General features: G+C 39.7%; 2 protein-coding genes across 2 annotated transcripts in view; both read left to right on the top strand.

Annotated features, from left to right (window-relative positions):
- LOC133440708 (zinc finger protein 436-like) overlaps nt 1-3,503 on the top strand; it is a 29,752-nt gene extending 26,249 nt beyond the window's left edge. The window contains exons 2-4 of the mRNA XM_061718027.1: nt 960-1,022; nt 1,165-1,270; nt 2,081-3,503. Coding sequence (XP_061574011.1) covers nt 960-1,022; nt 1,165-1,270; nt 2,081-3,459 — 1,548 coding nt within the window. The 3' untranslated portion in view covers nt 3,460-3,503. The remainder of the gene's footprint in view (nt 1-959; nt 1,023-1,164; nt 1,271-2,080) is intronic.
- Nucleotides 3,504-11,401: 7,898 nt separating this feature from the next.
- Nucleotides 11,402-17,546, top strand: LOC133440709 (zinc finger protein 436-like). The gene is made up of 4 exons (XM_061718029.1): nt 11,402-11,461; nt 14,627-14,689; nt 14,832-14,937; nt 15,826-17,546. The coding sequence occupies exons 1-4, from the start codon at nt 11,402-11,404 to the stop codon at nt 17,361-17,363; spliced, it is 1,767 nt and encodes a 588-aa protein (XP_061574013.1). The 3' UTR covers nt 17,364-17,546.
- The last annotated feature ends 1,356 nt before the right edge of the window (nt 17,547-18,902 follow it).

An 18,902-nucleotide genomic window follows, 5' to 3' on the forward strand; every position in this document is an offset into this window, starting at 1 on the left:
TGCACCTCCAGAGCTGGAGCAACCATCTGAGTCTTTGATTCCAGAAGTAGAGCAATCCCTTGAGCCTCAATCTCAAACACTGGAGCAACCACTTTCTTCCTCCACTCCAGAAAAAGTGAAAAAGGTATCAAAACGTTGCAAGCGGCTGCAAAAAGAAAAAGAAAAACTAAAGAAGAAAATTCTCCAACTGGAAATGAAACTAAAACAGTCAGAACAAAAAAGCGACAAATTAAGAAAGGGCATGCAAAGGTCAAATAAATTAAAACACAATCTAAGTGAAAAATACAGGCCACGAGGGCTAAAGAAAATATTTTCAGTGAGGAAAACACAGGTCATTGCATTTCTCAGTAGAGAAAAATAGAGAAAATAGTCGCCTTCTCTCAGGGAAGAAAGACACAGTCACACACAAGAAGAAGAAGGTTCAGAAACGCATACTCATGAAATCTATGAAAGAACTCCATGCAGAGTACAATTCAGAGGTGGATGGGACACTGTCGCTGTCATACAGACAGTTTTTACGACTGCGGCCATTTTACATTACAGAACCAAAGGCACATGACCGCAACACCTATGCGTGTCTCGATCACGAGAATGTGAAACTTCTAGTTGAAAGGTTGAGCCAGAGCGAGTTGCTGGGCATTTATGTTTGTACATAAATGCACAACTTTACAAAACTATGGTTACAGATACAAAACCCTGTTTTCAAGCACTCCTTTCTGAATGATACAATATTCCATAAAAAAGGTGCAACCAAATCATGTGCTGGTGCAACCAACTTTCTCAGTTGTCGCACCAGTGGACAAGTTAGTCTGGAGTCTGTGCAGGACATTTTAGACAGACCTTCTAAAGCTGTATTTCCACACTTATTTTTATCCTGTCACTTAATGGAAATGAACAAATGAACACAGGCAGACCACGGTGTTAATTTTGAACACGTCTGCTCTTGTTCTCTATCTTAGATGGACACGGAGAATCAGTTCTGCAGTCCAACTGAAATGGAGACAGTTGTCAACAGTGAGAGGGTAAGTTCAATGTAATGTAGACATTTGATGGAAATGTGTTTGTTTTTTTAATACTTTTAAGATAAATACATATGATTCTGAAATGTCTTGCTGCTCAAACTGTCTGGTAACAATAAATGTTACAATAAAAACATTCCAACAGTGTCAAAAACATAGCCTGGTGTGTGCAACTGTCTCCCCCTTGGACAAGTGTCTCCAGTGTGTGGGACCTGTGTCCTCCCTCAAGTGGCTTGGCTATAAATGCAGAGGTGAGATTTTTAATGAATTGGCACTGTCTGGTGAAAGGTAGTAGGTGTATGTGCTGTGTTCTGTGGTATGATTAACCACTCTATTAACACCTATGGAAAATGATCCTGGTACAGCATAGGCTACTGTACCTACTATTGTTTTCAGTTTAACTATGGTGTCATTATGAAATTGAAGACGGCTACCTTACTTTATTAGAGTGAGATTGATTGCAGTGTGTGTCATATATGTCATCTAATTCAGATTACCGTACATAAAGATGTTTCATTCTGCCTTATTGGCACTGACCAGTTCTGCGAGGGTCGTACTGTAGGTTTTCCTCAATCCACCTTGTTCTCCACTTGGATGTGCGAACATTTACATCAATATGTGTCAGTGAGTCGGTGAAGTGCTCAAACTCGCAGTCTTTCACTTTGTTTTTTAAATCAGTCACATATGCATCAAAAGTCTCTGATATTCCTTGCACTTGAATACAGCCTATTTTTCCTTGGCTCACAATGTTGGCGGAAAAGTTCTTTCAAGTGGCTCTTTTCACTGAATCAGACTTTTCATCGATTCCGCTGGCGACAAGAAACCGTTCAAATCTCTGGATCCAGACTCTCCAATATTCTGCTAGATTTCCTACAGTCACAGTGCCACCTAATGGTCACACAGAGTAATGCACTTGTTTTCAAATATACTACATAGATGAAGGGGAAGACCGAAGGTTCAGGACAAACTTTAAACTTCACAAATACAACCAAACAATCAACACTGGGAAGCACTTTTGACTTGTTAAAATCTTATCTTTTTGTCCCTTTTTTTAATTCCAGAACTCCCACAAGAAAATGTTTGTAAGGTGGAGGAGGACGGGGTTTCCAGTGACCAGCACCTGGATAACCTGGAGAGGAGCTGCAGCCCGGACCAGGAGGAACCAGGGCATCCACAGACTACAGAACTGGAGGAAGACTCCAGCGGTCAGGAGATGAAGCACGAGGACATAGAGGTGGATGTCTCATTGGTCAATGTCGCTGATGTGAAAGTTGAAAATGGTGAACCAGGACCAAACTGTGGCCAGCTGCTGTTGCACACTTCTCCTGAAGCTCAAAGCAAAGATGAGGAAGGGACTGAAAGTTTACGCTCAGACTCCAGTAAAACTGCAGATCCGGAGCCAATGAGACGACACGGTGACCACGAAGATGCTGCTGTCCCGTCAGACAGCAACTGTAAATCAAAGCTGACCAGGACCCGCACGAGGAAGAAGGCGTTTTCTTGCAGCACTTGCAGGAAAGAGTTCAGTAAAAATAGTACTTTAGTGGATCACATGAAGATCCACACTGGCGAAAGGCCGTACCTGTGCAACACCTGCGGAAAAACCTTTACTAAATCATCAGCTCTTAAACGGCACATAATCACACACACGGGCGAGAAGCCCTACATCTGCAAAACATGTGGAAAAAGTTACACAGAACGTTCCAACCTGGTGATTCACTCGAGGAACCACACCGGCGAAAAGCCGTACCTGTGCAACACCTGCGGAAAAACCTTTACTAAATCATCAGCTCTTAAACGGCACATAATCACGCACACGGGCGAGAAGCCCGCGTGCGTGTACATCTGCAAAACGTGTGGAAAAAGTTACAGAGAACGTTCCAAACTGGTGATTCACTCAAGGATCCACACGGGCGAGAAGCCCTACATTTGCAAAACCTGTGGAAAAAGTTACACAGAACGTTCCAGCCTGGTGATTCACTCAAGGACCCACACCGGCGAAAGGCCGTACCTGTGCAACACCTGCAACAAAACCTTTACTAAATCATCAGCTCTTAAAAGCCACATAATCACGCACACGGGCGAGAAGCCCTACATCTGCAAAACATGTGGAAAAAGTTACAGAGAACGTTCCAAACTGGGGATTCACTCAAGGATCCACACGGGCGAGAAGCCCTACATTTGCAAAACATGTGGAAAGAGTTACAGGCTACGTTCCACCCTGGTGGTTCACTCGAGGACCCACACCGGTGAAAGGCCGTACCTGTGCAACACCTGCGGAAAAACCTTTACTAAATCATCACATCTTAACCGCCACATAACTACGCACACGGCTGAGAAGCTTTATTTGTGCAAGACGTGCAACAAAGGTTTTAGCCGCAAAATTGATTTCCTGAGTCACATGAAAAATCACCCGGAGGAGAAGTCTGGTGACTCGTGACAAATTATTATTTTTATTATTTCGTTTATTTCGGCATCTTTATATAGACACATTTCATCTCCAGAACATTATACATTGCATACTCAGCACATGACGAAAAGGGTACGGGTGAAGCTGACGCTTATCAAAGTCCCGCCCCGTTCTATGTAAGATTCATGATCACATCAACAACAGAATTCAGTAAGATACATAGTTTACCACATAGCAATTTGTCTAATTTCATCCTTCACAGTCCAGATAGCATGTATGTTTGTACACGTGTCCAGTCCACTCATCCTGATCACCGTTCCTGTGATTTACTACTGTGTCCACTGTTCAGTTATTTTTATGTCCAAGTCTCTTTTTGCATGCAATCCACTTTGCAATGGAGGTGCGTGTGTCAATGCAGATTTTGATTAGTCGCTGTCCTCTGGCTCTCTAGCCGCCACAGCCTTTGCCCCCTCCGCTCGTACTGACTTCATCTCCTCACGAGCTTTGGACACATCCGACCATACACTGGTCAGTCTCCCCTGGATGTCAGAGAGGCCAGAGAGCAGCTTTGCCTGATCAGCTCTCACTTTTCTCAACTTTTGTAGCATCCAGACCCCGCCAAGCCCTAGGATCACCAGGCCCACCGTCATGCCCGTGAAGATATATACGTCCTCCACGTCTTCCATATCCAGCACCCCAAGACACACCACTTTCCATTTGTTCCAACTGTCCATGGTGTACCCCGCCAAGAATGTCCCATCTGGACAGGCCGGTTCCCCTGTCCCAGCACGCCGTGTAGAAAAAATCTTGTCAATAGCATTTACTGACCAGTTCAGAATCTCCATTCTTGATTTTGTGTTCTGCTTGGTCGTGATATCTGCTGTGCTGTGATAGAGCTCAATGTCACACACACACATTTTATAGTGACTTTGTTTAGTCTCCATGTTTTGTTTCCATGCTAGGTGCTCCCGTGCTGAATTTCCCACATTGCCATTGTTTCGTACACATAGCCAGACATTGCCTTCCTGTACCTAGGTTTGATATTCCTTCAATAACAGCTTCTTTAACTCATGTTTGAAAACAGTTAAATTTCTTGCTAACTTTAATTCATTGTTTAGGCTATTCCACATTTTCACACCAGCTACTGACAAACTATGGCTTCCCATCATTGTCCTTATCTTTTTCTGTTTAAACTGCAGCGAGCTGCGCATGCTGTGAGGACCTTGATTAAGAGTGAACAATTTCTGAACATTTACTGGTAATGCCGCCTGTGTTGCTTTGTAAATTGTTTGTAGCATCTGAAAATGAAGTATCTCTCTCAGTTTTAGATATTTCGTCTTTATGAACAGTTCGTTCGTATGTGCCCTGGCTGGGACAGAATGAATGATGCGAAGCTCATGTTGTCGTCCTCCGGGGGCAGCTGTCCACTCCTGTCTGACCCACAGAAGAAGAACCCGCAGAAGTCCAACCACCACCTCCTGTGGCTGATGAGCCTAATCCCCTCCCCACAAGGGTTGCAGGTTCAACCCGGATTTATGCTTCTCCATAAACTTGACGCAGAGGGATCGATGTGGTTGTGTACTTTTTTTTTAAGTTCTGCATTGAGTTTGTTTGAATCCCTGTTCCTTCTTAAAATCGCATTATTTGTTGCTGTTGGTAACTTGCCGTCTCCACGGTGCAAATAAAGAGCTGTTAGTATTTGCTGAAGTTTCTTTAAATGTTTATTTAGTTCATCTACAAAGCCTCTGTCACACGTCCTTTTTCCCATCTGTTTATTCTTCATTCACATTCTCTTTGTAAAGTTAATCTGCACTAACCTCTGAGGGGAGTAGATGGAGAGAGTTTAACAACATGGAGCATGTTGTTAAACTCTCTCCATCTACTCCGTTCAGAGGTTAGTCCAAGTTTGATATTTTTACGTGTTGAGTTTTTACAACGTTCCTCTGAAAAACATGAAGAATCTTCAGAGAAACGAGGACAAAAGAAGAAACGCAACCATCAACACGTCCACCATTTTATAAACTTTAATGTCTGCAGCATTAAACAAAAAACCTTGAAGATTTCAGAAGTCAGTGCAGTCAGATACGGTTTGCTTTTATTTCCCTTTTAAAATGTTTTTATTGATTTAGAAAACAAGAACATTTGGTTTAAGGGTGAATGAGGAAATGAGTGTGATGTGAGATAAACATCACGATACTTGAGTCACGATACAATACGATATTGCAGTATCCAAATTTTGCGATATATTGTGATGTTATACACAGTTCGCTGAAAACTGTAAAAGGGTTTAAGCATTTTAAATCTGAGCTGCGCGTACATCAGATTATCGTGATAATTCATGGGACAAACTAAGTCAAAACAATGTAATTCAAATGATCCATGCTGTTTTATTGTAACTATATAAGCTAAAGTTACAACATATCTGTGTACGTTTTTCATATTATTTAAATAATATGAAATTAACTATTATTGAATCACATGTATAAAATCAAGTTGTACTAGATTTACAACTCGTCTGACTCATGATTTATTCTAAAGCTGATGTTGAGATCCGTGTTGAAGCTGCAGATCTGCAGGTTGGAGAGCAGGAAGAAGAGGGAGGATCATCGGGATCAGATTCCAGGAAGAGGACACACTTTGGATTTAACCCTTTTATATCAGACATCCGTTTAGGAGTAAATGTCTTTTTACCTCAACTCATATTTAGTCAGAAATAATCATGAAAATGTAATTAAGTTTTCATTTTAGATGGATGAATCATTTTATTGTTTATAATTCTGGAATGTTACACTCTCCATATGTAGAAAGAGCAGCAGTGCCCCCTGGTGGTGAGTTATAAAAGCTCAACATAAACCCAAGAGTGAACAATCTATCGTAATAATAATAAAAACACAAATAAAAAAAGACTTTAGTGCATCAACAAGAGGAAAGTTGTCAGTGATGCAGATTATTGGTACAGCGTGATCAGTACAACCAGCATTTAGCTCAGAAAACAATGTTGAAAGAGAAATGTCATCAAATGAAGTTCAAAAGTGGAGATGCACTTTTGTCCTTTATCCTCAACTTCCTCAATCACAACATTTTGATCCAGTTTGTTATTTCACTGGTCTTGGCTTCATCAAATGACACATCCAGGGACAGAAGCCGTGCATAGGTGTTCATCCTGTCCAGGTGTTGGAAGGTGAAGTGAAGCCGAAGCCATCGCTTCATCCACTGATCTGTTGGCACGGTAGGAAAACTGATAGGAATCCACTGTGTCAGGAACCATGGAGTTGATGTGGGTTAAAAAAAGATGATCTGCTCTGTTGGTCTTTGGAGAAGGTTTAATGAAAATGTCTCTATGAATAAGGACTAAAAATAACGTAAAAGTTCAAGACAGACTAATTATCCACAATATTTAACCAATAACGATGAAGTCATTAATGATATGAATGAGGTTGTTAATAATTTTAACAGGTATTTTGTGAGTGTTGGACCAAAGCTGGCAGAAAAATGTGTGATCCTGGATCAGCTGATGGATGGAAGGAAACATTAATAAGTAGAAATCCAGGTTCAATGTTTCTCACAGCTGTGGAGGAGAGAGAAATCATAGATATTGTAAGTAAATGTAAAAACAAGGTGTCAACTGACTGTGGTGATATGACAATAGTCAAAAAGGTTATTGATGGATTGTTAACTGACATACAGCTGTAATCAGTCACTCAGAACTGGGACATTTACAAAAAGAAAATGAAAACTGCAAAAGTCATCCCACTGTACAGAACTGGAGACAGACACCAATTCACTAATTACAGGCCTGATTCTTTACTCCCAACATTTTCTAAGATCGTAGAAAAAGTATTTATTTACAGGTTGGACAAATTAATGCCAATCAAAAGGCCACGCCCCTAATTACGCATTAAACTTCTTGCTTTATATAATTCCAACCTGCCACAATACGAGGAAAAAGAGGCTTCAAACCCCTGCAGAAAACCTGTGGGTGATTCATGCATGAATGAACCTCATTCTGAGTTTGGGGGTTAGTTTGGGATCTTTATTCCCTCTAGTGGTTAAATGTTGGAAACTGCAGCTTTAAATGTGTCTTGTATATCTATATATTTCACACCAAAATCAGTTTGATAGTTTGATCAGTTTGATATTTAAATGTTTTAATGTCTCAAAGACTTACCATGTGTATTATTTTTAAGCCCATTGCAATAAAAGTTTCTTAACAACATAAATGTTTTATGACAAATGATAAAGAACACATGAATTAAAAAACATTTTTATTTTATATATTGATATTAACAATCAGAAGCTTATCATATAAATTGCGTCAGCTCTCATTGTGTCAGAAAAAATAAAACTCCTTCTAAACCTTCTTGCTTGTGTTGTTTTCTCAGATGTAAATCACTTTGGATAAAAGCGTCTGCTAAATGACAGAAGTCGTAGTAAACCAGTGATGAAAAGAATGTTGTATGCATTTTGTTCTAATTACTTTCGTTGGTAAATGAAATACTGACTGTAACTGCGAGAAGGAACTATGTCATTTGTTCAGACTCCACTGCAGCCCTTCAAAGTTTGACTTCAAAGAAAACAACAAGAGAAGATCTAGTGTTGGAAATATTAATGGTATTGTGGAGGTTATACAGAACTGGAATTACTGTGCAGGTTTGTTGGGTTCCTGCCCACATGGGTGTTGATGGCAATGAGAAAGCAGACAATATTGCTAAAAGAGCATTGAAATTGAGTAGTGAGGTAATTATGGAAATTCCTTTTGGTAAAGGTGAAGCAAAATCATGAATTAGAAAGGCAGTGAGGGATTCATGGCAGAAGGTGTGGGACAACGGTGTAAAAGGGAGACATTTTTATAACATACAGAAGTCAATTAACGTGAAGGTTTTCAAAGGAAAGTGTAGGAGAGAGGAAGTCATCATTTCTAGATTAAGATTAGGTCATACTAGTTTAAAATCAACTCTGTATTTAATGTCAAAGTCCGTGTGTGATAAATGTGATGAGTGTGATGTCACAGAGAATGTAGAGCATGTGATTCTTAAATGTGGCAAGTATGAGGTAGAAAGGAACGCTTTAAGAGACAGGATGTACGAGCTGGGACGGGAATGGAGTTTAGTAGGTTATTAGGGAGGAGTGAGGTGATGAGGGATTGTTATAAGGAAATCCTTGTCTTTCTTAAAGATGCAGGGATAGATAATAAGATTTAAATGTAGTTATCTTATTTTATTTAGGTATTTCCTTTTTTCCCCCTTTAAGTTAGACTGTAACCTGGTGTAATAATGATCCTGATGTTACACACTCCGGTACAGCAGGTGGCGGTAGAACCTAATAACGTTGGTTGTGATCCGCCATTAAACCTAGAGAAGAAGAAGAAGGAGAGGACGGTTCTGTTGTTTCCTTTCTTTTTCCTCTTCAACAATGTCTAAGGTGAATCATCTGAGAGAGTTTATCGGTCAGCGACTAACAGCAGCTGCTGTAGAAATATTGTCAGTGTTTGAAAAAAGCATCTTGGAGTATGAAGAAGAGCTCGACCGTCAGCGCAGACTGTTGGACCTCGCCTGGAAACCTGAAATCAGACTCCACAGAGTCGGTACGTAACCCTGGAAAGTTGAATGAATTAACACATGAGTATGACTCCTACAAGATCCCTTTGTTTCCAGTTAAAAGCCGTGGTGATGAAGCAAACCAACTAAATGGGAAACTCCCCAGCTCAAGCAGCTGCTGATGTGGGATTCGGAAACATCCCGAACTAACTTGTTGTTCTGTTTACTTGGTGCTGCCTTTCATGCTCCATTCACACTCTGGACCAGACTCATATTTCACACTTTACACTTAATCCTTTATTCTGTAGAAAAGATATAGATCACCGTTTTTTTAGATTCATTTATTCAGCACAGTATAAAAAACAGAACAAGTAACATACAAATGTAAAAGAGAGATTGGTAATGTGCTAGGCTGAGGCAAAAAGCCCAAGGGGCTTATACGAGGCCTCTACCTGTAAAATACAGCAAAATATTGTACAAAGATTTAAAATATGCAGAATACATGATTGCAGTCTAAAAACAAAGACAAAGCAAATAAACAGCAGCATGAATAGAATACATGGTATCTACATGATTAAAGAAAAAAATAACAAATCTAGAAATATCATTAGGTAATCTGATCAATTAAATGTGTCCTGAGCTTATGTTTAAAATGATTGAATGAAGTAGAGGTAGACGAGATTGCTGTAGGTGTTCCATAACTGTATCTGATGGAGAACTGACACAAACCAGTACGGAACTTCAGGAGATTTAAATGATTAGCCTGTCTTGTATTAAAATGGTGCATATCACTGTTGAACTGAAAACAATCTTTACATGGCAAAAAAAATGAAACTGGCAGGAACAATACTTTGAAAATAAAATTGCAGATTTGATATGTATTTAATCCATCGTAGGAACAAAGGGTACTGGAAATGTAACTTTAAGTTTATTGAAATGCCAGGCCTTTCATGATGGAATCTAAATCTTAATCTCAGATGTAAAGTGTGATGAATCAATAATATCTTATGTTGCTAAATGGGAATTCTTAAAATTTAAAATTCTAGAATTTGCTATTAGTTTTGGAAAATCACGTAACAGAAGTAACAAATTATCAGACATTATTAAAGAAGTAAACTCCTACTGCAATAAAACTTCACAGACTGATGAGGATAAACAAATGACAAATTTTGCAAATTAAGCTTGATGAAATCTATCTCAGGAGAGCTGAAGGTTCTTATATAAGATCAAGAGCAAAATGGATAGAGGAAGGAGAAAAAACCACATCATACTTTTGTCGATTAGAAAAAAGAAGACGGGAAAGAAATTCAATCAAATCACTGGTGATTAAAGATCAAACTGTCACAGATCCAGCTGTGATTGCCAGATAAATAGTTTCCTTCTACAGTAAGTTTTATTCCTCATCTTTCTCTAGAGATGATGCTGACAACTTTTTTAACTATATCAAAGATCTTATTCCAACTATAGAAAAAGAGTTTGCAGATTTATGTGATGCTGATATTTCTTCTGTTGAACTTGACCAGTTACCAGTTTGTCTTTGGACAAATCCCCAGGGAGTGATGGTCTTACTGCAACTTTTTATAAACATTTCTGGGATTTATTAAAGGAACCATTCTCTCCTCTCTTCCTCCCACAAGAAAATGTTTGTAAGGTGGAGGAGGACGGGGTTTTCAGTGACCAGCACCTGGATAACCTGGAGAGGAGCTGCAGCCCGGACCAGGAGGAACCAGGGCATCCACAGACTACAGAACTGGAGGAAGACTCCAGCGGTCAGGAGATGAAGCACGAGGACGTAGAGGTGGATGTCTCATTGGTCAATGTCGCTGATGTGAAAGTTGAAAATGGTGAACCAGGACCAAACTGTGTCCAGCTGCTGTTGCACACTTCTCCTGAAGCTCAAAACAAAGATGAGGAAGGGACTGAAAGTTTACGCTCAGACTCCAGTAAAACTGCAGATCCGGAGCCAATGAGACGACACGGTGACCACGAAGATGCTGCTGTCCCGTCAGACAGCAACTGTAAATCAAAGCTGACCAGGACCCACACGGGGAAGAAGGTATTTTCTTGCAGCACTTGCAGGAAAGAGTTCAGTAAAAGTAGTAATTTAATGGATCACATGAAGATCCACACTGGTGAAAGGCCGTACCTGTGCAACACCTGCGGAAAAACCTTTACTGAATCATCAGCTCTTAAGCGGCACATAACCACGCACACAAACATTATTTTTGGAAGATTCTAGGTTTCAAAGTCGATAGACTGTAATAATTTACCTTGTTGACTAACTAAGAAACATTTTGAGTGGATTTCTTTCCCTCAAAACACTCAGAAACACAGCCATGAAACCTTTTGCATAATGTTACACAGAGAACATCCTGCCATCAAGACATTTATGAAAATATCTATATTTTTCCATTTTGCAGGTTTCTACTGAGGAAATGCCTCCAGAAGATTCTGGTGTTACAAAGTCTTCCTCCACAATTGAAGATTTGGAACAGGTATATATTGATACTTTTAATAAACATTGTACATTATTTGACTATGAAATACTATTTTCTGAATGAATAGCAGCGGGGTGCAAAAAACATTACTGTAGGTTTTAATCTTAACTCGCACACTGTGCTCGTAAATTATTTCTTCCAGTTTGCACATTTCCATTTTTAGGGGCAAGTGAAAAACTCGCTCTGTAGAGCCCTGCAGTAACGTCACATTGGACGACCAAAACAGCCAAATCACTGACCAAGTGCAGCACTATTAAAATATGCTCCGTTATCTCCATAGTAAAGAGATACCAGAATAATATGGAATATATATATATATATATATATATATATATATATATATATATATATATATATAATGGGTCAAAGACGAGACGTGTACATTTGGTGTCCGAGGGCCATTCATTTAACATAAAAAGATAAATAAATATATATATATATATATATATATATATATATATATATGTATGTATAATATTAAATCACTCAACTCTTATCCTTCTTTTGACCCAGAAATATTTGTGTTGCTAACTATTAAATTAAGGAAGTTATTGAGCTCTAAAGTCTCAAAATGTCCTTCAGTGTAACTGTCCGGGTTTAAATTCTAATGACAAAAGTGTTTTTAAAATGTGGAAATTCCTCCTAAAAATATAAATGAACACTCATGGCATAATTGTGTTAGTGTTTGCAACAATATATACAATAATGGCCATCATACTGTATCTAAAAAATATTTAAAAACTTGAATAACTTTTGTCAGGACTTTTGCCTTTCCTCAATGTCATTCAGTATAACAATGGTAAAAAGGTATTTTAAGGCATATCACATGATGGTAATCATGTGACAGTGTGTGACATCACAAAGAAGACCCCTTGAAGACCCTCTATCAATGTGATGAGGTGAGTAAATCTCTCTGAAATATTTGATGATTTCCCTTTTTCTCCCTCTTGTAACCTTCGGAACAAAAAAGTATGTCCTTCAGTACAACACAGAAAACATACTTTTAATGTTATTGATTTATAAATACCTACATTAAACATGAAAAGTAAGGATAATCTTTACAGGTTAAGAGCATTACATTATATAGGTGGCCAAGGAACTGCCTGTTAAATATGTTTATGTATGAAATCTGTCCTTCAGTGTCGCGCTTTTGTCCTTCAGCACAACAAAAGTTTCATGTTATACCACAATGTCACCCGTTATGCTGAATGACAGTAGCTTTATTATCCCATGTTTTCACAACATATTATCATGCAATTCATATTTTATTGTTGTATTGATACTGAATAGTATTGTTTTAAACTATTTTTATGGCATTTTAAGGTATTTCAAGACATTATCTTTATACTGTAGATGCCATTGTCTAATAAGGAGAGGGCTGCACGTCACAGACAAAAGATCAATGCAGATCCAGTTGCTAGGGAGGAAAGACTAGCCAGAAGAAGAGCAAGGTATTGTTTTCGTGGTTTTATGGTGTCAGCAACAGAATAGGATATACAGTACTGGGATATAAAGCTGGGTGGATAACACTTATTAACTGATTATATCAGTTAATATAATATCACACACACACACACACACACACACACACACACACACACACACACACACACACACACACAATGCTTTGGGGTAGGTTAATTATGAATTATAGATTGCATTTGTGTACTTGCATTGGATAGAAATTTACCAGTACCATTTTACGTTAATTACAACGTTAACTATCGTGCAATAATTGTGTAATAATGCAACTTAATGCAACATAAAGCATTGCCATAGACCAAATCCTAGTAAAGTGATTATTATTGACATTAGCAATGAAATAGTAACAAAAAATGTTTAAGAGAGAATGGAAGAGGGAGTTGATTTAACTTTTAAACTTTTTATCATTTAATAACCTACTATTAATAGACTACTTATAACATTTAATGGATGTGAATCCTTTTCTGTGCCAGGCATAACTATTAAATGTTGTTTTTTAGCTATCAGAGAAGAAAGAGGGGGAAGGATGGCAATCCTGATCATCCACCGATTTATATAATGACGCAATCAGATGCTGAAAAAAAGAGGAAAGAATGGAGATTAAATCAGAGGCGGCGCCGTGAAAAAATCAAACAAGTGAATGTGGTGATGAACTTAACTCCGGAATCCATTGAAGGAAACTCTTTTGAGCAGCCCCCTGAACAACTTGTACAAGTACAACATGAACCTGCACCTCCAGAGCTGGAGCAACCATCTGAGTCTTTGATTCCAGAAGTAGAGCAATCCCCCGAGCCTCAATCTCAAACACTGGAGCAACCGCTTTCTTCCTCCACTCCAGAAAAGTGAAAAAGGTATCAAAACGTTGCAAGCGGCTGCAAAAAGAAAAAGAAAAACTAAAGAAGAAAATTCTCCAACTGCAAATGAAACTAAAACAGTCAGAACAAAAAAGCGACAAATTAAGAAAGGGCATGCAAAGGTCAAATAAATTAAAACACAATCTAAGTGAAAAATACAGGCCACAAGGGCTAAAGAAAATATCTTCAGTGAGGAAAACACAGGTCATTGCATTTCTCAGTAGAGATGAAAATAGTCGCCTTCTCTCAGGGAAGAAAGACACAGTCACACACAAGAAGAAGAAGGTTCAGAGATGCATACTCATGAAATCTATGAAAGAACTCCATGCAGAGTACAATTCAGAGGTGGATGGGACACTGTCGCTGTCATACAGACAGTTTTTACGACTGCGGCCATTTTACATTACAGAGCCAAAGGCACATGACCGCAACACCTGTGCGTGTCTCGATCACGAGAATGTGAAACTTCTAGTTGACAGGTTGAGCCAGAGCGGGTTGCTGGGCATTTATGTTTGTACATAAATGCACAGCTTTACAAAAATATGGTTACAGATGCAAAACCCTGTTTTCAAGCACTCCTTTCTGAATGATACAATATTCCATAAAAAAGGTGCAACCAAATCATGTGCTGGTGCAACCAACTTTCTCAGTTGTCGCACCAGTGGACAAGTTAGTCTGGAGCCTGTGCAAGACATTTTAGACAGACCTTCTAAAGCTGTATTTCCACACTTATTTTGACCTGTCACTTAATGAACAAATGAACACATGAACACAGGCAGACCACGGTGTTAATTTTGAACACGTCTGCTCTTGTTCTCTATCTTAGATGGACACGGAGAATCAGTTCTGCAGTCCAACTGAAATGGAGACAGTTGTCAACAGTGAGAGGGTAAGTTGAATGTAATGTAGACATTTGATGGACATTTGTTTTTTTTTTAAATACTTTTAAGATAAATACATATGATTCTGAAATGTCTTGCTGCTCAAACTGTCTGGTAACAATAAATGTTACAATAAAAACATTCCAACAGTGTCAGAAACATAGCCTGGTGTGTGCAACTGTCTCCCCCTTGGACAAGTGTCTCCAGTGTGTGGGACCTGTGTCCTCCCTCAAGTGGCTTGGCTATAAATGCAGAGGTGAGATATTAAATGAATTGGAACTGTCTGGTGAAAGGTAGTAGGTGTATGTGCTGTGTTCTGTGGTACGATTAACCACTCTATTAACACCTATGGAAAATGATCCTGGTACAGCATAGGCTACTGTACCTACTATTGTTTCAGTTGAACTATGGTGTCTTTATCAAATTGAAGACAGCTACCTTACTTTATTAGAGTGAGATTGATTGCAGTGTGTGTCATATATGTCATCTAATTCAGATTACATAAAGATGTTTCATTCTGCCTTATTGGCACTGACCAGTTCTGCGAGGGTCATACTGTAGGTTTTCCTCAATCCACCTTGTTCTCCACTTGGATGTGCGAACATTTACATCAATAAGTGTTGTGAGGTGCTCAAACTCGAAGTCTTTCACTTTCTTTTTTAAATCAGTCACATATGCATCAACAGTCTCTGATATTCCTTGCACTTGAATAAAGAACAGGTGCCTCAAATACGTCACATCTTTCCTTGGCTCACAATGTTGGCAGAAATGTTCTTTCAATGTATCATAGTCATCTACGTCTTCATCAAAGTCAAAAGTTTTATATACCTTTAATTGCTTCGTCCCCGGCCACATGTAGGAACGTGGCTCTTTTCACTGAATTAGACTTTTCGTCGATTCCGCTGGCGACAAGAAACAGTTCAGATCTCTGGATCCAGACTCTCCAATTTTCTGCTAGATTTCCTACAGTCACAGTGCCACTTAATGGTCACACAGAGTAATGCACTTGTTTTCAAATATACTACATAGCTGAAGGGGAAGACAGAAGGTTCAGGACAAACTTTAAACCTCACAAATACAACCAAACAATCAACAGTGGGAAACACTTTTGACTTGTTAAAATCCTGTCTTTTTGTAATTCCAGAACTCCCACAAGAAAATGTTTGTAAGGTGGAGGAGGACGGGGTTTCCAGTGACCAGCACCTGGATAACCTGGAGAGGAGCTGCAGCCCGGACCAGGAGGAACCAGGGCATCCACAGACTACAGAACTGGAGGAAGACTCCAGCGGTCAGGAGATGAAGCACGAGGACGTAGAGGTGGATGTCTCATTGGTCAATGTTGCTGATGTGAAAGTTGAAAATGGGGAACCAGGACCAAACTGTGGCCAGCTGCTGTTGCACACTTCTCCTGAAGCTCAAAACAAAGATGAGGAAGGAACTGAAAGTTTACGCTCAGACTCCAGTAAAACTGCAGATCCGGAGCCAATGAGACGACACGGTGACCACGAAGATGCTGCTGTCCCGTCAGACAGCAACTGTAAATCAAAGCTGACCAGGACCCACACGGGGAAGAAGGTATTTTCTTGCAGCACTTGCAGGAAAGAGTTCAGTAATAGTAGTAATTTAATGGATCACATGAAGATCCACACTGGCGAAAGGCTGTACCTGTGCAACACCTGCGACAAAACCTTTACTTATTTATCATATCTTAAACGGCATATAACCACGCACACGGGCGAGAAGCCCTACATCTGCAAAACATGTGGAAAAAGTTACAGGCTACATTCCCATCTGGTGATTCACTCGAAGACCCACATGGACGAGAAGCCCTACATCTGCAAAACATGTGGAAAGAGTTACAAGCAACGTTGCCACCTGGTGGTTCACTCAAGGACCCACACCGGCGAAAGGCCGCACGTGTGCAGCACCTGCAGCAAAACCTTTACTATTTCATCGGATCTTAAACGCCACATAACCACGCACACCGGCGAGAAGCCCTACATCTGCAAAACATGTGGAAAAAGTTACAGGCTACGTTCCCACCTGCTGGTTCACTCGAGGATCCACACGGGCGAGAAGCCGTACCTGTGCAACACCTGCGGAAAAACCTTTACTCAGTTATCAGCTCTTAAAAGCCACATAACCACGCACACGGGCGAGAAGCCCTACATGTGCAAAACATGTGGTAAAAGTTACACAGAACGTTGCCACCTGGTGGTTCACTCGAGGATCCACACCGGCGAAAGGCCGTACCTGTGCAACATCTGCGGAAAAACCTTTACTAGATCATCAAATCTTAAAAGCCACATAACCACGCACACGGGCGAGAAGCCCTACATCTGCAAAACATGTGGAAACAGTTACAAGCAACGTTGCAACCTGGTGGTTCACTCGAGGACCCACACCGGCGAAAGGCCGCACGTGTGCAGCACCTGCAGCAAAACCTTCACTAATTTATCGGATCTTAAACGCCACATAACCACGCACACGGGCGAGAAGCCCTACATCTGCAAAACATGTGGAAAGAGTTACAAGCAACATTACAGCTTGGTGTTTCACTCGAGGACCCACACGGGCGAGAAGCTATATTTGTGCAAGACGTGCAACAAAGGTTTTGGCCGCAGAATTGATTTGCTGAGTCACATGAAAAATCACCCGGAGGAGAAGTCTGGTGACTCGTGACAAATGAAGCTCATGTTGTCGTCCTCCGGGGGCAGCTGTCCACTCCTGTCTGGCCCACAGAAGAAGAACCCGCAGAAGTCCAACCACCACCTCCTGTGGCTGATGAGCCTAATCCCCTCCCCACAAGGGTTGCAGGTTCAACCCGGATTTATGTTTCTCCGTCAACTTGACGCAGAGGGAACGATGTGGTTGTGTACTTTTTTTAAAGTTCTGCATTGAGTTTGTTTGAATCCCTGTTCCTTCTTAAAATCGTATTATTTGTTGCTGTTGGTAACTTGTCGTCTCCACGGTGCAAATAAAGAGCTGTTAGTATGTGCTGAAGTTTCTTTAAACGTGATGGTTTATTTCGTTCATCTACAAAGCCTCTCACACGTCCTTCTTCCTGTCTGTTTCTTCTTCACTCACATTCTCTTTGTAAAGTTAATCTGTTGTTAAACTCTCTCCATCTACTCCGATCTGAGGTTAGTCCAAGTTTGATATATTTATGTGTTCAGTTTTTACAACGTTCCTCTGAAAACATGAAGAAACTTCAGAGGAACAAGGACAAAAGAAAAACGCAACCATCAACACCTCAGAATCAGAACAGCCAACCACCTGTCACCATTTTATAAACTTTAATGTCTGCAGCATTAAAAAAAAAAACCTTGAAGATTTCAGAAGTCAGTGCAGTCAGATACGGTTTGCTTTTATTTCCCTTTTTAAAATGTTTTTTATTGATTTAGAAAACAAGAACATTTATTTTGCAAATGAATGAGGAAATGAGTGTGATGTGGGATACACATCACGATACTTGAGTCACGATACAATACGATATTGCGGTATCCAAATTTTACGATATATTGTGATATTATAGTTCGCTGAAAACTGTAAAAAGGTTTAAGCATTTTAAATCTGAGCTGCGCGTACATCAGATTATCGTGATAATTCATGGGACAAACTAAGTAAAAACAATGCAATTCAAATGATCCATGCTGTGTTATTGTAAGTATATAAGCTAAAGTTACAAGATATTTATGTATGTTTTTCATATAATTTACATAATATGAAATTAACAATATTATTGAATCACATGTATAAAATCAAGTTGTACTAGATTTACAACTCGTCTGATACATGATTTATTATAAAGCTGATGTTGAGATCCGTGTTGAAGCTGCAGATCTGCAGGTTGGAGAGCAGGAAGAAGAGGGAGAATCATCGGGATCAGATTACAGGAAGAGGACACACTTTGGATTTAACCCTTTTATATCAGTCTGCAGGGCAGCTGTGGCTACAAACGTAGCTACCACCACCGGTGAGAATGTGTATGAATGAATAATGATTTCTGTAAAGCGCTCTGGGTGCCTTAAAGGGCGCTATATAAATCCAAGTCATTGTTATTATTATTATAAAAAAAAATTAAATGCAGTTTAATGAAACCACAGTATCAAGTGCAAATCTCATCAACTAATTCAGCATTTGACGTTAGAAACAGCCAATCATACCTGCCCTAGAAACAAAATATTAACATGGACAACATCATAAAGTGCATCCTAAAAA

The sequence above is a fragment of the Cololabis saira genome, chromosome 3 (assembly GCF_033807715.1).
Source record: "Cololabis saira isolate AMF1-May2022 chromosome 3, fColSai1.1, whole genome shotgun sequence".
Lineage (NCBI taxonomy): Eukaryota > Metazoa > Chordata > Actinopteri > Beloniformes > Belonidae > Cololabis > Cololabis saira.

Excerpts from the sequence above, each read along its gene's own strand:
- LOC133440709 (XM_061718029.1), top strand. The coding sequence starts at position 11,402 with ATGCCTCCAGAAGATTCTGGTGTTACAAAGTCTTCCTCCACAATTGAA. Across the intron at positions 11,462-14,626 it reads CAATTGAAGATTTGGAACAG|ATGGACACGGAGAATCAGTT; the intron begins GTATATATTGAT and ends TCTCTATCTTAG. Across the intron at positions 14,690-14,831 it reads CAGTTGTCAACAGTGAGAGG|TGTCAGAAACATAGCCTGGT; the intron begins GTAAGTTGAATG and ends ACATTCCAACAG.